Genomic DNA, 23,657 nt, shown 5'->3' on the forward strand with positions numbered 1-23,657 from the left:
ATTTAAAAAAAATAAATAAAGTATTCATTTACATAGTAAAAATTGTCCCCAATTTTAAAATGGCTCTTAATCTGTCAAGCTTAACTGAAAAATTCAGATATTTCTTCTCTTTGTCATGTACTGTCATGACATAGAATGTAAATGTCAATTTTTAAAATTTATTTATTTATTTATTTATTTTTGGTACTGGGGATCAACTCATGACCTCACGCTTGCCAGGCAGTCACCTATGCCAATGAGCTAAATCCTGGGCCCTGTAAATGTCAATTTAATAAATATTATGATTTAATACATATGCAGAATCTTGCATAAATGGTTGAAACTGCAGACCAACATTAAAGGTCAACACACGGATATTTCAGATACTTAAAGAGTGTTTGACACTGTCCAAGGGCAAATCTAGGGTACTCATTTGGAAGTGCTAAAGAATCCCTCATCTGGAGTATAGCAGGATTTTCAATGGTCCCAAGCGTGCTCTTGTCTTGCCCTGTCCTTACTCGAGACTGCCCTGGCACCATCCCTAGTACTACTTCTGGCAGTGCCCTTTCAATTAAATCCTCACATGGGAGGGATTGAGAAGGCCTAGATTGCTATTGCGCCTGTGCGGTGCACCTCAAGCTGGAGTCGCGGAGCAGCCAAGCACCCAAGCACCCACGCTGTCCTGTCAGTGCGCCTGCGCGGGAGGCCCTCGGGCGGGCAAAGCCGATCTCGCCTGCAGGCGGCTTCAGTTGTCAGTGCGCCTGCGTGCGGGGCTGGCGCCTAGGTTCTGACTGAGGCGCCGGCTGCTGAGTAGAGGTAGCCATGCAGCGATCCGACTCGGAGCAGCCCGCTAAGCGGCCCCGATGCGACGGCAGCCCAAGAACGCCACCAAACACTCCCGCAAGGACGGACAAATACCCGCTGCTGGAACTCCACCCCGACCACCGGACCTGGGACCCGGAGCAGGTGTGCTCCTACTTGCAGAGCTGTGGCTTCGAAAAATCAGGACTCCTGAAAAACTTCCGAGGTAGCACGGCTGGAGGGCTGAGGGGCGAGGGTTGGAGACCCGGGGAGGGGCCAGCTGGGCCTGAGGAGGGGCGCCCTGAGAGAGGGGCCTCTTGAGGGGACGTAGAGCGGGAAGGGAGTGGCGCGGGAGGCGCCTGAAGGGGTGGACTTGCGGCAGGGACGCCCGGGAGTGAGACCCGGAGGCGGAGGACCGAGATGTGGAGTGGAGGTCCGTCTGAAGGAACAGGTTTTGGAGGTTGGGACAAGTATAAATTTGACTTCTATTCTGATGGGTTTCTTTAGGAGCTTGCTATCCGAGCGCCAGACAGGCGAGACTCGGGTCCTTTCCGCTTCCCGACCACCCCTCCCACCCCGTGCTGGGAAATAAAGTCCAGGTCCTCACGCGCGCCAGGCAAATGCTCTACACTGAGCTACATCCCCACCCCTTTTATACTGAGATAGGGTCTCGTTGAATTGCCCGAAACTGGCCTCGAATTTGCAATCCAGAGGGATCTCTCCCCCGCCCCTTTTAAATTTAGAAAACTTTTCCCCAGACCTTGGTTGGAGATTGGTGTCATTCAGGCTCACCAGACTCAGGAGACCTTCTGTGCTAACCGCAGCTCCTTGAACACTCGCCACATGAGACGTTTTGGTGCCTTTACATTTCTGATTACCCATCCCCACCCCGAATTTTGGGGTTTTCCTAAAGTGGAGGGAACTTACTTTATTAATCTTTGAATTCCCACAGATTACTATAGCAACCCCAGAAGGGTTCAGTATATATTGACTACATGTGCAAAGCTTGATAATGATTATGTTTTACTCTTTGTAAGAAGTTTCTCTTTCTACATCTGAATACTGGATTGGGGTTATTCTGTTCACTACTGAATTCCCAGCATTTCACAGTTCAACCACATTTGGGAAGTATATAGTTTCAGAGTTTTAAGCAGCTTTACTAGTTCATGTCCAAGAATCCATTCTCCCACTTGAAACCTATTTTAACTTTTCATGGTGGGTGTGAAGGTCCTGCTCCATCTCTTGAGGTGTTTAGTAGGAAGGTAGCTGTGCTCTGCAAATTTAGTACAATTCTAATTGTGGAGCAGAGGCTGTTTGCCTGTGAAGCCTGCAGTGAGAGAAGCCATAATGGTTCAGGACTCAAAGATAACTTAAATATAGGAAATTCTGTTTACCTTTTCCCCTTTCCTCCTGGTGTTTACTCCACTGCAAAGATGGGCTTTTGGGGCTGGGGATTTAGCTCAGCGGCATAAGTGCCTGCCTTGCAAGCAGGCAGTCGTGAGTTCAATCCCCAGTACCGACAAAAACGAAAAAGACAAAAAAAAAAAAAAAAAAAAAAAAAAAAAAGATGGGCTTTTCTTTTGACTAGTAATAGGTGCTAAAGTTGTTTTTATTTTCTCTTTTCAAAATGTAATTGACTGTGTTCTTGCTCTTGTATTTCAGTGTTTTGTAGATTAATTCATCAGTCTCCAGACTGATTTTTTTTTTCGTCTTTTTGAGACAGGGTATCACTGTGCAGTTCAGTCTGGCCTTGAATCCACTTTACAGCCCAGGCTAACCTTGAACTTGAAGCAATCCTGCCTCAGCCTCCCAAGTGCTGGGATTATAAGCCTGTACCCCCACACTCCACCTTCCAGACTGATATTTTGTACCCACAGTCTAGAGCTAATATAAGACACTGAGTACTTTTAGTTGGTAAAAACTGATCAAGTGTTCTAACTTGCTCATATCTTACTACTTTGTCTTTAAAAAAAAAACAAAACAGGATATTGAACCAAGGGGCATTCCACTCTACCAACTGAGCTAAATCTCCATCATCATTTTTAATTTTTTTTATTTGAGACAGGGTCTTGATAAGTTGCTCAGATAGTATTTGAGCTTGAGATCTTCCTGTCTCAGCTTAACTGCTAAAATTACAGGCTTGCACCACCTAATACTGATGTCTGCTTTATCTTCACCAAATGTTACTCAGGTTTCTTTCTTTACAGAATTCTCATCTTGTTTACCCAGAAACCAAAGCAAGCACTAAAAATGTGAAATTCCCCCCACTTCCTGTCACCTCCTAGGAACTCGCTGACCACAGTGACCACAGTGACCACAGCGAAACACTGTCCTATCATACTGGTCATACCCATTGGTCAGTTTCTTCTTGTTTGTCCAGCTTCTCCAAAGATTTTGCTTCTCTCCTTGATCTTCTTTATCCTATAAAAGACAAACTGTTCCGTTTGATTTTTTTTGTTGTTGTTCTGTTTGATTTTGAGCAACTAGATTTCTGAGATTGGCGCTTCTTATAATTGTTTTGTTTTATTTTTCTGAGGCAGGGTCTTACCATGTAGTTCAGGCTGGCCTTGAACTCACTATGTAGCCCTGGCTGGCCTCAAACTCAAGACCATCCTCCTGCCTCAGCCTTCTGAGTGCTGGGATTTTACCAGCATACCGGGCAGTAGTTTTTTAATTAATTAATTTATTTATTTATTTTGTCTTTTTCGTTTTTACCGGTATCAGGGATCGAACTCACGACTGCCTGCTTGCAAGGCAGGCGCTTATGCCACTGAGCTAAATCCCCAGCCCCAGTAGTTTTTATTTTTAATAGGTACTTTTTGTCACTAAGTCTAGATTGTTTTTGACAAAACCAAGCGCAAGAGATAGATGAAGCAATATATGCCAGTAATTGTAGCTACTTGGGTAACAGAGGCAGGAAATATAGCAAGTTAGAGGCCATTTTGAGCAATTTAGCAAGACCTATCTCAAAGAAAAAACTTTATAAAGGACTGGAATGTAGCTCAGTGGTAAAATGTTTCTAGGTTCAATATCTAGTACCACAAAGAATTTTTTAAAATGTTTTAAAATTCAAACACACATAAGAATCATAAGTTACTGAGTTCCTTTTCTCATGATGGGATATAGTCTCTCAAGGATCCTAAAATCAGATGATATACCTTTTATGAAAGAAGTTTATGAGGTCCAAAGATGTTAAATTTCTTTCCAAAGGTTACATTACAGCAAAAGAGCTAGATTTTTTTTCCCCCTAGTACTAGAGATTGAAACTAGGGCTTCAAGCATTATAGCCAGTTCTCCATGGCTGAGTTATTTCCCTAGCTCTTTTTATTTTACTTTTGAGACAGAGTCTCATTGAGTTGTCCAGGATGGCCTTGAATTTACAGTTCTCCTATCGCAGCCTCCTGTGAGGCTGGGATTATAGGTATGTACCACTACGCCTCCCCACAAGTACAGTGGATTTTTTGAAAGTTAAAGATTTTAGACTCTGCTTTTGCTTAGCAAATGTTCTCATCAAAAATCAGTGAACACAATTAAAGTTAGAAAACATCTAAAAACAAGAAAAATGCCCCCCCCCAAAAAAAAACAGAACAGAAAAACAGACCATGGAAACCCCCATAATGAACACAGGAAAGGCTATTCTGGCTCAATGGTAATTTTTGCTCTTAATCTTAGCCAAAAGACTGGAAAATGAGGGCCGAAGATTTAGCTCACAAGCATCTGCCTGGCAAGCACAAGGTTGTGAGTTTGATCTCTGGTACCAAAGGAAAAAAAAAAAAGGACTGAGAAATGATTACTAGTAATTTTGAAAATACTAATTTTTTGTCTAGGTTGGAAAACATGTAAAAGACTGATAATAAATAAAATGTGTAATTCACTGACGTTGACAAAATATCAGTTGTCTCAATCATGTACAGTTTGGTAATATCTTTTGACTTAATAATATTTCACCTATAGAAATTACCTACTAAGCCAGTGTCCAAGCATTGTTTATAAGTGGTAAAAATAACCTAGGTATCCATCTGTTATAACAGCAGTAAATAATATTAATGGCTAAGATTTATTCAATGTTTACGTTGAGTGAAGTACTGTTCTATGCAATCTACATTTTTTTAAAACCCAGGACCTTCACACTGAACTACATCCTAGCACATTTTTTATTTTGAGACAGGATCTCTAAGTCACTTACTTATTTGTTTGTTTATTTTGTGGCACCAGGAATCAAACTCTAGGCCCTGTGTATGTTAAACACACATTCTTCCACTGAGCTACATCCTAACTCCTGACACGTTTTATCTTATAAAATTTTTACAACAATTCTGTGACATGGGGCCAAGTATATCAATTTTAGAGGAAAGGAACGTTAGACCCAGAAAAAAAATGATTAAGTGTATTATGTTGCATCTGTATTATAGAATACAGAATAGGTATTAAAAAGTATCTAGAGTTTAATAATTGATAAGGAAGATGTTTGTGACACTGGGTGGGAAAAAGTAGGCTATAAGATAGTCTCATTTATGTAAAACTGCATAATTGTGTAGATAAATGGATTATCCAGAATATTAATAGTAGTTACCAACTGGGAAAATATTAAGTAAGTTGACATTTTATGCTTTTTTAATATCATTTGGGCCTTTATACATGAAAGTCATAACTTTCATGACTGAAAAATATCAAAGATATATTTTCTTCTTTACCCTCACCCTAAGCCCTGTTTACAAAAAACAGGAAGCCACTGCTCTGACAAGATCGTACAACTAAGCAGGTTCATTTTTTACATTTTTGCTACTGGCTTTTCTTGCAAATAATTTTTATAAATAGTGTATAAAGTTTCACATGACTTATCAGAAAATACTTTTTGGTTTAGTTATCTAATTAAAATTTTACAAGTAGCAAGTAAAAAATATTGTACACTTTTGCCTCAGTGGGAAAGAGAATTGATTCCAGGACCCCAGCAAATAACCAAAATCTGAAGATGCTTACTTCCCACCCCATATTGGAGATTGAGCCCAGGGTCTTTGCACTGAACTACATCCTCAGTCCTTTATATATTTTTGAGACAGAATCTCACTTAGTTGCTAAATTGCCCAACCTGTGCTCAAACTTGTGATCCTCCTGCCTTAGCCCCCCAGAATACTAGAATTATGTGCCACCATATCCTGTTCTCAAGTCTCATATATAAAGTGGGGGTTAGTATTTGTGCTTAATATGCATATTCTATCCAAATCCATATACTTCCAGTCATCTCTAACTTATTTATATATATATATATTTTTTTTTTCTTTTTCCTTTTTATCGGTACCAGGGATCGAACCCCCGACTGCCTGCTTGCAAGGCAGGCGCTTATGCCGCTGAGCTAAATCCCCAGCCCCTCTAACTTATTTATAATTTTTATAATACCTAATGCAATGTAAATGTTATATACCTATTTGTTGTACTATATTAAGGGAACAATGAAGAGAAAAATATATGTGTACATGTTTACAGATGCAGTTTTCTTTTCTAGGCATTTTCTATCCACACATAGATATGCAGTTTATGTATACAGAGGACCATCTGTACCTAGCATGGTCCATTTCCTGTAATAAATCCTCAATAAATATTGATCTGAATTAATTCTGGTAGATTCAAAGTGAAAGAAATTAAAAATCTTATGTCACTATTTCATTTTGGGTAGGGGATTTAGCTCAACAGCTCAAGCACTTACCTGGTAAGCATGAAGTCGTGAGTTTAATCCCCGATACCAAAAAACAAAAACAAAAAATAAAACTGTGAATATTTAATTTTGATTTTTTTTACTCTTCTGTAGAAAATAAAATCACAGGTTCATTACTGCCTTTTTTGGATGAGTCTCTTCTTGAAAACCTTGGAGTAAGGTAAGAATGATAAAATTCAAACTGTAACGAAACCGCATTCTATATACCTTTGAGGGAGAAAGCCAAAATTCTCCAATACTGTCAGTATTTTAAATTTATAGAATGTTTCAAAACAGAATTCCCAGCATCCTGTTTGTTTGTACTGTACAAATCCTATGTTTAATATTACTGATGATACCTATTTTAGGGAATTTTGCTGGCAAGCTTTCACACTTTGTAATGATCAACCTTTTACCGTTAAATTCAAAATAACTGAATTATACATGCTAGAAAATATATAAAAACCAATAGGAAGGAAGATATTAGCAAGAAAATTAGAGCTGCAACTCAATTATGAACATATTTCTGTCTTTCTAAAGTTATCTTTTTTTGTTGTTTTGTTTGTTTTTTGGTACTGGCAATCAAACTAATGACCTCACGCTTACCAGGCAAGAGCTTGAGCCACTGAGCTAAATCTCCAGCCCTCTAAAATTGTCTGGAATTGTCTAAAAGACTGGAATATATTCATATATGTAAAATGTTGAAGCATATGATTATCCCTTAATAAATTATATACATAATGTAGATATCTACATATGGAAAGGTTCTAGAGTCTAGGTTGAATGTATTAATTTAAAGTTCTCTGTTGAAGACCCAATGTTTATATGTTCCTTAAAATGGAGGTTTTGTTTCTATTGGGAAATTGGCAACAGTAATAAAATAATGATCTAAAATTTCACTTAGTTAAATGTTGTTTGTGGTAACTGTAACTAACAAATCAAAACAAGAGATTGTATCAAATTACTTCATATGTTATTGCTTAGAATTTGATAATGTAAGTAGATTTTGAAAAAAAGATTAGTGCAGAACATTTAACTGACTTGTAGTGTCTTTTGGGTAAGAATCTTTCTCATTTTGGCTCTCTCATAACCACATCTCAGGCCCCTCAGTCTTTTCAAAGTCCTCTTTACTACCTATTTCGTGTATATAGTTTGAACTAAAAAAATTTTTTTTCTAAGTCTTTCTTTTCAAGAAAACTTTACTTCTTTGTGGACTCAAACACTGTTGATTCATGCAGTAAATATATGGAGGGCTCATTCTGTCCTAGGCACTCTTTCAGTTTCTTGGGTCCTCCAGGATCTTGGGGCCCATCAGTGTACAAAATAGACATAATTCCAGAGTGAGCATTGTCTAGCTTACCTCTTGTACCCTGCCTTATGACTCTGAGATGCACAGCGCTCTTTTGTCCTGTATGGTAGCTGGTAGCTACATGTTTACTTTAATTAAAATTAAATCAAATGATTAAATTAAAATTCAGTTTCTCCATTATACTAACTGTATTTCAGTTGCTCAATAGCCACATTACTAGTGGCTACTGTGTTAGACAGACAGTTATAGAAGTTTCCTATCATCACAGAAAGTTCCATTAGATTGTGATAGTTGCAAGGGTGCTAGTAAAATCAGCTTTAGTTGCTCACAGTAATAAAAATATGTGTACTAATGTATTCTTGTACTATTTTTTTTTCTCATTTCTTGTTTTAACTTTCTTAGCTCTCCTTACTTCTGTGCCTAGGGGATCTTTCTGCCTCATAACAAATTTACCTATATGCAAACTCTTGTCCTGGACTTTGCATCTTACAGGGAATCCAATTTAGATAAGCATTTCTTGTGGTCCCTTAATTTTATGATTATCTATTGATTTATGGATGCTTTTCTGGAAAATAAACATTGTTACATTAGATATATCCATCAAGTTGTAAGAAGCTGTAAATTTCAGAAATACAGAAATCTTACTAAAGTATCCTAGCTCATGACTGCTTGAATTTTTATTTAATGTCATATTCTTTGCTAAAAATATAAAAACAATCTGTCCATTCTGGTGCATGCCTGTAGTCCCAGTATTCTGAGAGGGCAAGGTGAAAAGATAAAAAATTCAAGTCTAAATTGTGAGCAATTTAGCAAGATTCTGGCCCAAAATAAAAAAATAGGCTGTGAATGTAGCTCATTGTGAAGACTCTGAATTTAATCCCCAGTACTGCCGAAAGAAAGGAAAAAGAGGAGAGAGAGAGAGAGAGAGAGAGAGAGAGAGAGAGAGAGAGAGAGAAGAAAGGAAGGTAGGTAGGTTTTTGGTGGTTATTTCAATATTTTAATCAGTGATATCCTTGGATACAATCTCTTTCGGGTTTTAATTCAATGATGATTACCAAGTGTCAGTTCAGGGAAATAGTGAGGTTGGTTAGTTTACGTTTGGTATGCTATACTGTGACTTGTAGATAACCTCTAGTGTTTGACTGCCCTTAACCCAGCTCAGTTATAACCTAAGCTAAGAAGTATTCTTAAAGCAAACCAGAAATATGCAACTTTAATTATTTATTAGCTATAATAATGCCCCTATATATTTAACTCTTAGATTTTGTTATTGCCATAGATTTCAGGTTATATAACATAGAAGCCAAATGTGGTATTTCTTTCTAGAACTTTTGAAAAAATATTTTTCAGTCTGATTAGCCAGTAGATCAGTAATAACTGACAATGCTTGCCTGCTGTTTTTGTTGACACTACCAGGCATGAGGCTAATATGCCTGGACCGAGGAATAATTGTAAATAAAGCAGTATTCTAAATTAGTGCTATTCAAGTTTAATTCCTATTAAATGCTTTCTCAAAACTGGAGAATTATGAGGGATTACAAACAAAGAAAGATGGGTATAAATAAAGCTAAAACCTCCATATATATTTGATTCATACTTGAGTTGTACCTGGTTCTCATAAATCAGGCCAGAATTGTAAGGGTAAATGTTGACTTCAGCTTATTACGCTGAAGTGGTTAAAGTACATTTATGACTCTGAAGTTGTTGAAATACATTTGAATATAAACTGACATTAGTTGAGGCAGAATAGATATAAAATCTGAATTTTCCAAGAAGGAAGAAAATCAAGGACAAAATCCTGGGGCAGGTTCACATGGGTTGGACAGGAGCTTCCCTTAGGAACTAAAGAGGAAGGAGTTTCTAGGAGGAATATAGTATGTTTGAGTTACTTATTGCTCTTTCTAATATAACCTTTTGATTAGTGTAGAGAATCAAGTTTTAATAACCTTCTACTTTATACTATTGAGACTGTTATTAAGCAAATAATGATAAATTTGCTTATCTTGTAATTTTAGTTCCTTGGAGGACAGGAAGAAGCTGCTTAATTATATCCGACAATTGAGTCAAACTCAGGCTGAGCCAATGAAGGTAAGAGGTCCTGATTTTATCATAGCTTTATTTATTTATTTGTTTATTATTATTATTTTTTTTTTTCAGTTTCTTTTTTGGGTTTTTCATTTTTATCGGTATCAGGGATCGAACTCAACTGCCTGCTTGCAAGGCAGGCACTTATGCCGCTGAGCTAAATCCCTAGCCCCTATTATTATTTTTTTTTTATTTTTGTCTTTTTCTTTTTTATCAATACCGGGGCTCGAACTCAACGACCACACATTTGTAAGGCAGGCGCTTATGCCACTGAGCTAAATCCCCAGCCCCAGTTTTTTGTTTTTTTTTTTTAATAAAACGAAATGACTCACTCTTGTAAACTTCTTTTTAAACACAATGGAAGGAAATCTCACTGATGGGATTATGGTTCTTTTCTAGACTTTCTGTATTTTCTAAAATGTATAAGCATATTTAAGTCAGAAGAAAAACTAAAGTATGTTGACATACTAAAGAGTATAAGTTTACTACTCACCTTGTCAAAATGTAACATTTTGGGGCTGGGAATTTAGCTCAGTAGCCTAAGCGCCTGGTTGGCAAGCCTGGGGTTACAAATTCAATCTCCAGTACCACCAAAAAAACCTTAACATTTTGCCTAAATTGCTTCACATCCTTTTTTTTTTTTTTTTTTTGTCTTTTTGAGACAGGGTCTCACTATGCTCTTTTATACCTGTCTTGTATTTCTTTCTCCCCAATAATATTACCTTGAATTTGGTGTTTAACATTTTCATTAATTTTTTTGAAATTTTACTATATACATATATTTTTTAAAGGAGTAAAACAGAACAATAAAGTGAAACCAAACAGTGATAAGACAATAGGAAATCTACAGTAGTTACTATATTCCATATTATTATTCTCTGAATAGTCGCTCCAACTACCAGCTTTAAGCTTACAAAGTCAGTCAAACAATATAGTTCCTCCAAGCCAGGAGCTTCTAGGGGTTGGGGGATGCATAGCTTCTTTCCTGGTTCTCCCTGATTTACACACTGGCTGACTCACAGGCAGGGGTGTCCGTTTCCTTCCTCTCAGGTCCATGCATCGGCTGGCTCACATGGTAGGGAATAGCTTCCTTCTTGGTTCTACATATATATGTTATAGAAAGAAATAATGCAATTTTTAATAAAACATGCTTATAACATTTATTGCAGTCCAGTAATAACAAAGATAATCAAAACAATATTTTAAAACATGAAATAAATAAAATAAAAGACAATATTACTGGATGTGGTAGCACATTTGTAATCCCAGCACTTAGGAAGCTAAGGCAGGAGGATCATTGTTAGTCTGAGATTGCCTGGGCCACAAAGTGAATTCAAGGCCAGCCTGAACTGCATAGCAAAGCCCAGTCTCAAAAGGGGGGAAAAAAATAACTCGAATATGCATAAGTATTTTACAAGTATTCCCAGGGCAAACCACTTAAACAGCTGCATTTTTGACATATTATCTTAATTGCCCTTGCCACCACTTCACTTCATTGCTATCTTAATTCACTGATCATTTCTTTTTTTTTTTCCTTATTTTATCGGTACCAGGGATTGAACGCATGACCACACGTTTGTTTGCAAGGCAGGCGCTCATGCCGCTGAGCTAAATCCCCAGCCCCCACTGATCATTTCTACTTGGCGATATTTTGTAGCAGAGTAATGTAATCTCTTTAGTTGTTTCCTTGACTTTGTTTAGAATGAATTCTTCTGCACCATCTAATACAAGGTTCATATACTCATCAAAACCAGTAATACAGTCCTGTATCTGCATATTCACTTTCTCATAGAGCCACATTTGAAATCTGGGACCTAGTCTGCAAGTATTGAAAGATGAGATTGATGGACTGCACCATCACCTTCTGTACTTTCTAGGCCTGGCCAAGGTATAGCCTGGCAGAATCTCACAATGACCTTTTTCATTTTTTGGAGACAGGGTCTCACTGTGAAGTTCAAGCTGACCTTGAACCCACAGCAATCCTACTGGCTCAGCCTCTTGAGGGCTGGGATTACAATGTAGGCATGCACCAGTATGTCAGGCCAGAATTTTACTACATATGCATATCGATAAACAGTTTTAGTACCAACAATCTATCAATGTTTCTTCTTTCTCCCTCAGTCCTTTCAGACATGAAAAGCTCTGTTTTGCCCCCAACTATGGAGGAGTCAACTTTGCATATACCTATAGAAGCCCAGCTACTATGAAAGCTAAAGCAGGTGGATTGCAACTTTGAGGCCAGCCAGAGCAACTTCACAAGACCCTGTCTCAAAATTAGAACAATAAAATAACAAGGGCTGGGACTACACGCAGCTCAGCACTAGAACACTTGCCTAATGTGTAAAGCCCTGGGTTTGAATACCAGTACTCCCACCCCTGAAAAAAGCCCTGTTTTTCAGACTTCAGTGTCCCCAGGACCATTTTAAGAAACATTTAACTATCCAAACCCCATCCTAGAAATTCTGATTCTGGACAGTTAAATAGAAATTCTGAAATGTGCATTTTTTTACAAACTCTGTCACTTACCATGTTAGAGAAATTGTTTCTTGGTTGATTGGTGACAGCAGATATATCTTACTACTCACCTTTTTGACATCCCTGGATCAGAAAAACAAAACTTGGGGCTGGGGATTTAGCTCAGCGGCATAAGCGCCTGCCTTGCAAGCAGGCAGTCATGAGTTCGATCCCCAGTACTGATAAAAAGGAAAAAGACAAAAAAAAAAAAAAAAAAAACTTAGTTTCAACGTAGAAGAAGGTGTAGGGATAACATTTTCCTTTCCCTTGGTTTAGTTGTTCAGCTGATGACAATGAAGTAACTTAAGGTACCAATTTCACTTTTAGACAGCGACTCACTGACTAGTATACTTTGAAACTTCAAAATCTGTTTTGAATAACTGAAACTGTATAAAGAATAGCTTATATGACATAATATTAAGAATAAGAGTTGCTGGGCGTGGTGCTGTAATCCCAGCACTTGGGAGGCTGAGGTGGGAGGATCGTTTCGAGATCAAGACCAGAGTGGACTACAACAGCTCAAGTCCTGCCCCAACTGAATAGCAAGATCCCGTCTCAAAAAAGCCAAAAAAAAAAAAAAGTTTAATATCAAAACACCTTAATATCATACTATACTTCATATGCTGTGGGTTGGGAAGAGAATATGAAATAATGTAGCAGTATTTCCAACAATTCAATGCCTGCCTTTAGGGAAATGGTTTAAAAATGCTTTATTAGGCCAGATATGGTGGCACATATCTGTAATCCCAGCCCTTGGGAGGCAGAGGCAGGAGGATTACTGTAAGTTTAAGGCCTGTTTGGTCTACATAGTGAGTTTAAGGCCAGTCTGAACTGCAGAGCAGATCCTGTCTCAAACAACAAAAGAAACTTGGTGATATAGGCAACTCTTTTTAAAATAGCAAGAGGCACAATGGTAACCATTTTTGATCACCTGGTATTCTATTTTTGCATCATGTACTATTCCCATTCTTGTGTTCTTACTGACTCTGTTTTGTTTAGTCACATTTGGTTTTATTCTCTTCAAAAAAAAGTAATAAGAACTGTGGGAGTAATAAAACCCAAAAAGTGTAATTGTTATTGTAAAAAAGAGCAAAAGAAAGTGGTCTAAAGGATATAACTGCATGTATATTTCAGTGTGTAGGATAGAAAACCATATTACTGAGCTTTTGTTGTATTATTGAACAGAGCTGTCTGCAATCTCACTGTATGAATGTCCACTTTGTATGCTTTAATTTTGTAATTTGGACAAATGTTTCTAAGATGACTATATGAAACCTATTAACTAGTGATTTCTTACTGTATATTTTTTTCTTGAAATTCTGTATTACTTGTACCCTTTTACTGCTTTGTTTTTTTTTATTTCCTTTCTTTTTTCTCTTTAAATAAAAAAAAACAAAAAAAAAAAGAAAAAAGAAAACAAAGCAACAACAAATGATTTATTTCAAATTAGGTGTGGTGGCACACCTGTAATCCCAGCATTTAGGAGGCTGAGCTAGAGGCAGAAAGATCACCATAAGCTCGAGGACAGCCGCAGCTATGCAGTGATTTCAAGGCTAATCTGGATTATATAGCGAGACCCTATCTCAAAAAATTAAAAAGAAAAATAAAAAAGGCTTATCAAAGAAATGGAGCCATTAAAATAATGATTATTCAGGATATAAAAACATGAGACTATGTTCACTGTTGCATTTTGGTAAGAAAAAGGAAAGAGACTGCATGTCTGTATTTCAGGTAAAAGTATATTCGTTAAATTTTTATGAAATGCCTTAAGTTTATCTCATTTGTAACATATTTAAGGTGAAAAATACCTTGCTGTAAATTTTTTTTTGTATTGGTGCTGGGAATCAAACTCAAGATGTCAGTCTTGCCAGGCAGGTACTAAGCTATATCCCAGGCCCAAGATGAAAAATATTTTAAGAACAGTCATTACACCCAGAAAAATTGATGGTAAAGGTCTTCATGAAGATAGATTATATGGTATTTCTTTGATATCTTTAATCATAAAAGAGATTCTCATGTGTTCATACATACTGGTTACACTGATCTTGTTTTCAGGGGAAGGAATAGATCAGTATATGATTCTCAAATGCTTACAGGTTATGGAACTTTTTCTTATTTGGTAATATACTCATAGAATTTAATTATGACATACATGGTTCCTTCTACTCTTGAAATACTTTGACATTATCTCAGTTACTTTTTTTTTTTTTTTTTTTTTTTGTCTTTTTCTTTTTTTTTTTTTTATTGGTACCAGGGATCGAACTCTTGACTGCCTGCTTGCAAGGCAGGCGCTTATGCTGCTGAGCTAAATCCCCAGCCCCCCTAGACATTATCTCTGTATTTGTACAGGTGACCAGAACTGATACAGTTTCTAAACTCATAAAGTAGTAGTTTCACAGAACAGGGTGAAAAAAATGAATACTCATGAAGTATCAACCTTTATTTCTAATCATTCTTAATGTATATTACTATTCTTCAATGAGTTTTAAGTTCTAATATTTGACTAAAGTCAAATCAGTGTGCAAATTGAACTGAGCTGTTTTTATAGGAAATGAATTCTCATCAACAACATGTTCATATGTTGGACCAGATGGGCTTTCATACTAAGTTACATCTGTCATACTTTTTAAATTTTGAGACAAGGTCTTGCAAAGTTGGTCAGACTGGGCTCCTCCTCACTCAGCCTCCCAGAGTTTAGGATTATAGGTGTGCCACCATGCCCAGGCTCCTTTAAGCTTCTTTACCATACTGAGCCTTTGTAGTTCATTCAATCCAGTTTGGTGACATTGATTACTTTTTAGTAACAGCTCAACAGTGATTGTTCAAAATGTGTTTGAGGTTTGATAATATAGTTCAGTAGTACAGTGCTGCCTGGCAAGAGTGAGGTCCTGAGTTTGATTCCTGGTACAAAAAAATAAATAAAAGGGGTTGAGGATTTAGCTCAGCGGCATAAGTGCCTGCCTTGCAAGCAGGCAGTCGTTTGTTCAATCCCCGGTACCAATAAAAAGGAAAAAGACAAAAAAAAAAAAAAAGCACAAATATATATGTTTGAGTAGTTGAGTTTCTGGAAGTGTCAGGTGGTATCATATGTCATCAGTTCTGAGATTAAGAAGGTTCTTCACCTCCCAGAATTTCATGAATTATTTTTTAGGTGTCAGGGTTTAAAACTGACTTGCTCATACTAAGCATTTGATCTGCCCTTTAGCTCTGCCCCCAGGTCCTCCACCAGACTTGAGGTTCATTTCATGAAACAGTTAAATAGTTTTGAACATCACGTGTTAGTTTATTAGAGTCCTCTCATTGTGTAGCTTTCTCTTTAAATGACATTACTGTGCTGGGAGGGAATATAGCTAAATGGTAAAGTACATGCTAAACAGGTGTGAGTAAACAAAGTAGCTATTCTAGACAGCTAAGACAGTTGCGTATTAAATCTTCACCCATATTTCAAGCCCTTGTCTTCATATACGTGAGGCCCTAGGGTCACTTCCCCAGTGTCACAAAAATATAAGCAAATTTTAAACAAGATATTTTTAAGGTTAAGTAATGAGGGGCTGGAGATTTCGTTCTTTTTTTTTTTTTTTTTTTTTTTGTCTTTTTCCTTTTTATCGGTACCAGGGATTGAACTCACGACTGCCTGCTTACAAGGCAGGCGCTTATGCCGCTGAGCTAAATCCCCAGCAATGAAAAAGACAAAAAAAAATAAAAGGTTAAGTAATGAATACTTGTGAAATTTATCTTTCCTAAATGTTTCTGAGTGACTATGCAGTACTATAAATTTTAGGGGCTGAGGGTTTAGCTCAGCGGCATAAAGCACCTGCCTTGCAAGCAGGCAGTCGTGAGTTCGATCCCCGGGACCGATAAAAATGAAAATGAAAAAGACAAAAATAAATAAATAAATAAATAAATAAATAAATAAATAAATTTTGTCTTCCCGTGTGTGATTTTTCTTTTTGATCTATACAATCAAGGGTTCTCATTTTGTTTTGTTTTTTTTTTTTCTTTTTTGATCTTTCTGTTTACCAAATTTTCTTTGTACGGATTTTAGTTACGGGTGTATATAGATTTATTTACAAAAAAATTTAAGCATAGTGCCTGTAATAGTGGTTTATGTGATCTTTATGTTAAATAAGTTCAGTTTTATTTTTGGTTTGTTGGTGACCCTTGAGATCCAACCCAGGGCCTTGAGCATACTAGGCAAGCAATGTACCACTGAGCCAGGACAAGGGACACAAATCTTACTTCTTAAAGACTAGGGACTCTTGTGTGTGTGTGTGTGTGTGTGTGTGTATTTAAACATATATATGTATGGTATGTATATATGATTGAAACTCTTACCTTTCTGTAGTTAGAATCCATTAGTGAAAAGTAAAATAAAATATACCTAGGTCCAGTATACTTGATCTAATAATGATACAAGTTAATGATACCAGTATCTTGTCAATTTCCTTAGTAGTATTCATACTTGAACAATTAAATAGTCCTGATTTTGTACTGTGGTTAGGAATAGCTGCATAAAAAGTTTAGATGGAATTCTATGTTGTTACTGATGCTAATTTAAACATAATTTTCCAGGTAATTAACGACCCTATCCATGGCCATATTGAGCTGCACCCTCTTCTAATTCGAATTATTGACACACCTCAGTTTCAGCGACTTCGATATATTAAACAGTTGGGAGGCGGCTACTATGTTTTTCCAGGAGCTTCACACAATCGATTTGAGCATAGTCTAGGGTAAGAAGGGAAGGGGAGCTTTTTTTCATATCTTCTGGAGCCAGGTATGATGGCTCGCACATGTATTCCCAGCTACTCTGAAGACTGGGGTAGCAGAATCATTTCATCCCACCAGTTTGAGACCATCCTGTGGAAATAGTCAAAGCCAAATTGAAAAAAAAAAAAACCAAAAGCCTAATAATTGTGTCTTCAGTGTCAAGTGAAAAACTGTCTCATGTTATACTTTAGAGAGTAGTTCTACAAATGGGTAATATCCTTACTTTACTGTTGAGAAAACTAAGGCCTTTGATTTACCTGGTATGCTATATGTTTTTTATTTTATGTACGGTTTAAACCATTCACATCTTTCCTGGAAAGGTAATGAAAATATCTATTAGAAGGTCAATTGGATAAAATATTTGTGTCTAGAAATTATTTAAAAGCTAATGGTATGTACATTGGGGAAGCATTTATAAGCTTAGAAAAAGTGACACCTCTGTTACAGTGACAGTGAGATGAGACTTTGGTTTCATTTTCTGCTATAAAATTTAGAACCAAAAAGGCATGGGCAGGAAAGAACCTGATAGTTTTCTAGATATTCATAATGCACTCACTGTGCATTATTCTCTGTATGCGTGTTGTTTTAAATTTTTAATTAGGCCACATGCATCTATATTCAAATTTTAACAAATATTTATTCAACGTTTATTATTTCTCACCAAACCAATAAACATGATAAAAACCTTTCTGTGTTCAGAGTTCAGGGTAGTTGAATCCCTTTGGAGGTAGGGGAAAGAAAGGTTGTATTTGTTTTTGTTTGTTTGTTTTTGGGGGGTGGGGTACAGGGGTCTTGATATGCTGTTTAGGCTGGCCTTGAGCTCACTTTGTAGTGCAGCCTGGTCACAGACTTGTAATGATAATCCTGCCTTAGCCTCCACAGTGATGTGATTACAGGAGTGTGCCGGGCAAAAGGTTGTATTCTTTGTAGACATTATATTCAAACAGAAGTGCTGAAAATGCATTTAACATTTGTTAAGCATTTTTTCTTTTTTGATGGTACTGGAGATTAAACCCAAATGCAGAATCTTACAAATGCTAAGCTAGGTTCCCTACCACTGAGTCACATCTCCTATTCTGTTAAGTACTTTATCTTCACTCTGTGGTGTAATAGACATTCTGACTATTTCAAAAATTGTAGACATCAGTCATGAGACTAACACAGGAGGACAACTGTGAGTTTGAGGCCAGCTCTGGACTACATAGTGAGTTCATGGCAAGTTTGAGCTACTTAGCAAGAGCCTGGCTCAAGAAAATACAGTAATTGTGGTAAAACAACAGAACATATAGTTCAGTAGTGTTAAGTATATTTACACTGTTGTGTAATTGGTTTATCTTGAGAACTGAAACTATATGTCAGTTAAGCAACAACTTCCCAAATGGGAAGAAAATGTTTAAATGCAAAGGGGAACAAGGTAGAGGGGAAGTGGAAGAAAGGGACAAGAAAATATACAAACAGAAAGAAGAAATGGAAAAAGCTTTTGTTAATAAGAAGAGCAAGAGAGAGGTTGAAGGGAGGGGAGGGGAATGGGAAAAAAACGGAGAAGCAAGATATATCTTGTAGGGGTGGAAATTCCCCATGATGAATGTTACCATTATATATATCTCAAATGTAGTAAGAAAAAAACTTCTTAGCTCAGCGTGTTGAGGCGTGTCTGTAATCCCAGTACTCAGAAGGCTGACACAGGGTTGCCATGAATTGAGGCCAACCGGGCTGCATATTAGTTCATGGCCAGTCTGAACTCCATAGTGAGATCTTGTGTCAAAAAACTTAATAAAACTCCCATTCTGCTAAATGTTGAAACACTGAGTTCATCTTCTTAAAATCAAGGAATAAATTCTATCAACAATGGAGATTAAGAGTAGGAAGAAGGGCTGGGGATTTAGCTCAGTGGCATAAGTACCTACCTGGCAGGCGCAAGGTTGCGAGTTCAATCCCTGGTTTAAAAAAAAAAATAATAATAATATTGAGAGAATGAAAACTTCTAAAACTGATAAAGGGGCCCAGAAGGTGGGTGGCCCACCCACCTTACTTCTCGATGTTGTGTTATTGAGCCAAGTCTTGCAATGAGATGATTTCAAGGTGGAACAAAACTGTAGTCAACTAATAAGGTTATAAGTATAGTCGCTTAGGTAGCGTAGATCCAATGGAAAGTTACAAGGTGGGTGTAAGGTGAACAAAACTATGGTCAACCAGTAAGGTTACAAGTTAGACTTCTCGGGGCTGGGGATTTAGCTCAGTGGCATAAGCGCCTGCCTTACAAGCAGGCAGTCGTGAGTTCGATCCCTGGTACCGATTAAAACAAAAAAGACAAAAAAAAAAAAAAAAAACAAGTTAGACTTCTCTGTAACATGGCTGGAGAGGTTTGGTCCCCCATCCAAAGTGATTGATGTATATTTAAAATATCAATCAATCACTGCTATTATTCTCTAGGGGAAGTATGTGATTGTAGATGGTTTCTTCTTTTTCTTGAACCCTGGCCTAGTTTTGTATTCTGTTCTGAAGGCCCAGCCTGGTCACATTTCTTTTAATATTTAAAACTAATGGTTTTTTTTTGGTGCCGGGGATTGAACTCACAACCTCACGTTTGCCAAGCAGGCACTTACGAAGCTGAGCTAAACCCCTGGTCTAAAATTAATTTAGCTGTCTATAATAGTAATATGTAACCAAGGCTGGCCTCAACTCATGGCAATCCTCCAGCCCCTACCTTCTGAGTGCTAGGATTACAGGCATACACCACCCCAATTTCTGTCCTTTTTAAAGCTGAATAATATTCCTTTGTACAAATACGTTTATTTCATATTTTATTTACCCATTCATTTGTTAATGGACACAGGTTGTTTTTACTTCGCAGTTATTGTGGATATTGCTGTTATAAATGTATGTATACAAATCAAGACGCCACTCTCAGTTCTTTTGAGTATGTGCCCAGAAATGAAACTGCTAGATATGCTAATTCTGTTTTTTTTTTTTTTTGTTTTTTTTTTTTTTGTCTTTTTGAGACAGATTCTCGCCATGCAGTTCAGGCTGGCCTTGAGCTCACTTTGTAGCCCCAGCTGGTTTTGAAACAATCCTCCTGCCTCAGCCTCCCCTGTGCTGGGATTACAGGCATGAGGCTAATTCTGTTTTTTAATTTAAGAAAAATTTTGACTGGCCATGGTGATGTATACCTATAATCCCAGCACAGGGGAGTCTGAGGCAGGAAGATCACTGTGAATTTGACGCCAGCCTGGGTTACATAGTGAGTTCAAGACTAGCCTGTACTATATAGCAAGACTCTGTCTCTAAAAAGAAAAAAGAAAAAAAGTTTTTTTTATGAATCTCTGTACTGTTTTCCACAGCAACCACACCACATATGTTCCTAAAAAAAGTGCACAAGGGTTCCAGTTTCTTCACATCCTGTCCAATACTTGTTATTGTGTAATTGAGTTTTTTGTGTTTTTATAATTGTGGCCAACCTAATGGGTGTAGGGAGATATCTCATTGTGGGTTTAATTTGCATTTCCATAATGATTAGTGAAATTGTGGCAGAGATCCTGCTTTGGGGTGTTTATATGTGTTTTTTTAAAAATAGACTATCCTGTAAAGTTTCCCTACCATATACTAGAATGTTTGTAAAATATATTGAAATTCTTAAGTTCCAGAAATATTTCAAATAGAAGAATGACCTCTCTTTCTTCTCCTTCCTTTCCGCTTCCATCCCTCCCTCTTTGTGTCTGTTTCTGTTTCTTTCCAGGGTCGGATATCTAGCTGGATGTCTAGTTCGTGAACTGTGTGACAAGCAACCAGAGCTGCAGATAAGTGAGCGAGATATGCTCTGTGTTCAGATTGCTGGGCTTTGTCACGATCTTGGTAAGCTGTATGAAAAGTTGAATTGGTTGTGTGAAATCATAACTCATGTGGCCTCTCTTTGGTTTTTTTGACACTGGGTTTTGCTATGTAATTGTGGCTGGTCTTGAACTCACTATGTAGCCCAGGCTGGACTTGAAGTTTTTGGTAATCCTTTTGCCTCAGCTGGGATTACAGATGTGTGCTACCACACACAGCTGCCCTTTGAAATTTAAAAATCAAAATAATCAAGAGAAATAGAGAAGTTGTATTTTAAATTCATTTGACATTAATGTAAAAGGTGCTATTGCTTCTTCCCAGAATGATTTATAAACACAAAACATTACTATTTTATTTTCTTGTAGTTTTTCAGTGAATTTCCCATGTTAAATGTCTTTACGGGGGGCTGGGGATTTAGCTCAGCGGTATAAGCATCTGCCTTGCAAGCAGGCAGTCGTGAGTTCGATCCCTGCTACCGATAAAAAGGAAAAAGACCCCCCAAAAAAAGTCTGCTACAGTTAAATGAAAGGGCTTTCTTAGAGTGCATGGTGGGTCATGCCTGTAATCTTAGCTTTGTGGGAGGCTAAAGTAGGAGGTTCTCATGTTTAAGTCTGTGGATGCCCTCTCTGAAAATACAAAGATGCTCTCTCTGAAAATAAAAAGAAGTATGCATGTACCTCAGGATGAAGACTTCAGGTTTAATCCCCACTTCTGGGGTGGGGGGGGGACTTTCTGATGATGAGTTTTTGTTTAAAATGATAAGTTTTATCTTTCTAGTGACTAAAATTGCCATTGTTCCTTTATTTTGTCAAATCCATTCTTTTCATACCTAGAACAAATTTAGTGAGTTTCTTTTCTTCCTTAACTCATATGAGGTCAGAGTCCACTCAAATCTAAGCAGATTGTCCTCCTTTCTCTTTGACCAAGAAAGAGAAAAGGGACTGTCCTTAAGTTCTTTAATCACAGGGAGGTTGTGTTTGCCTGTGTTTTAATAATAGCAAAGTACTTGAAGGAGACAGTGTATTCTTTCTGTGTCCCCCTGGAGATTTCAGTAAGACCACTGCTTCAAAGATTAGAGACATTTATTTATTTATTTTTGAAGTTAGGGATCAACCCCAGGGCCTTGTATATCTACAGTACTTATTCTACCACTTGAGCTACATGCCTAGCCCTAAATAATTTTTATTTCATTGTGTTCATGGGTTGAACCTAGTAATCTCTAAGCTACACCCTTATTTATTTATTTATTTTTGGTACTGGGGCTTGAACTCACAACCTTGCACTTGCCAGGCAGGTGCTTAGGCTACTAAGCTAAATTCCCAGCCTTTTTTTTTTTTTTTTAATTTTGAGAAAGGGTCTTGTTAAATTGGTCCAAAACATGTGATCCTCTTGCTACAGTGTTTTGAGTAGCTAGGATCATAGGCAAATGCTATTACACTTGGCACAGATTTTATTTTTTGGATTTTAGGAGGGTTTTTTTTGTATGTTTGTTTTTGTTTTTGTTTTTGCATTATAGGTGTGTGAACCCAGGCCTTGTTCATGATAGGCAAGTACTGTGCTACTGTGCTACATCCCCAGCCCTTGACATTGATTTTTACTGTGAAAAAACAACAGTAAACTCTCAACGTTACTTTTAGTTAAAGTAAAACTGTCCTTCCATCTTGTTCTGCCTTAGAAAGTAGGAAGATAAGGTTTGTCCCATTTTATGATTTATCAATTGTTGGTTTCTATTGATACTCAAATTGAAGTAAAATGATTGTTTGGGGGAGGGTGTATTGGAAATCAAACTAAGGACCTGGTACTTGTCAGGCAGGTGCTTGTGCTGCTGAGCTATAGCCCTGGCCCTTTCTGGTCTTTTTGAGACAGGGTTTCACAGGCTGCCCTTGAAATCACTATAGAGCCAAGCGCTGGCGTTGATTGATCCTGGCCAAATGATCCTCCTACCTTATCCTCTTGAATGCTGGGATTGCAGGTGTGTGCCACCATGCTCAGCAAAAGATTTCTTACAAAGAATTGAGTTTTACCAATTTGCAAACGTTTTTCTTGCTTTAAGGCTGCTTTTGTTTTTAAGGTCATGGGCCATTTTCTCATATGTTTGATGGAAGATTTATTCCACTTGCTCGACCAGAGGTGAAATGGACGGTATGTGTTTATATATTCAATAGTCAATAAAAGAAAGACCACTTAAATTACCTGTTTGGTTCCTGGATGTGCTACAATTATTATGTATTTTAGAGTGCTTTCTTTCATGTGAATGTGTGTTTCCTCACAACAGTTAATAAAGAATCATTGTCTCACTATAAAGAAAAGGAACTTGAAACTTTCAGAAGCATATTAATGTGCCAAAAATCACAAAGCTGTTAAGTGGTAGAGCTAGCATTAAAAATCAAGTCTTCTAATTGTCAAGTTAATGTTTTTTCTATTCTAGTTCACAACTGTTGAAAAAAAAGCCCAAGTCCAGTTTCTGTTCATTTGATATAGCCATTGAAGTAGCTGATACCAGACCATCAAATGGAATATTTCATAATTAGGCATTTGCAGGTGGCTGACCTATTTTTGGAAAAAAAAGACAAAAAAAAAAAAAAAACACTGGTTTTTTTATCGGTATCAGGGATTGAATTCACGACCACATACTTGCAAGGCAGGCACTTATGCCGCTGATCTAAATGCCCAGCCCCT

At 37.3% G+C, this 23,657-nt stretch overlaps 1 protein-coding gene across 1 annotated transcript in view; it reads left to right on the forward strand.

Moving 5' to 3' along the window:
- The first annotated feature begins 701 nt into the window (after positions 1-701).
- Positions 702-23,657, forward strand: part of Samhd1 (SAM and HD domain containing deoxynucleoside triphosphate triphosphohydrolase 1) — a 58,406-nt gene continuing 35,450 nt past the window's right edge. Inside the window, exons 1-6 of the mRNA XM_063248388.1 lie at positions 702-1,006; positions 6,587-6,653; positions 9,797-9,869; positions 16,953-17,113; positions 20,887-21,002; positions 23,050-23,120. Coding sequence (XP_063104458.1) covers positions 802-1,006; positions 6,587-6,653; positions 9,797-9,869; positions 16,953-17,113; positions 20,887-21,002; positions 23,050-23,120 — 693 coding nt within the window. The 5' untranslated portion in view covers positions 702-801. The remainder of the gene's footprint in view (positions 1,007-6,586; positions 6,654-9,796; positions 9,870-16,952; positions 17,114-20,886; positions 21,003-23,049; positions 23,121-23,657) is intronic.

Source organism: Cavia porcellus, unplaced genomic scaffold (assembly GCF_034190915.1).
Source record: "Cavia porcellus strain 051 isolate PalLab524CR breed Dunkin Hartley unplaced genomic scaffold, mCavPor4.1 scaffold_5, whole genome shotgun sequence".
Lineage (NCBI taxonomy): Eukaryota > Metazoa > Chordata > Mammalia > Rodentia > Caviidae > Cavia > Cavia porcellus.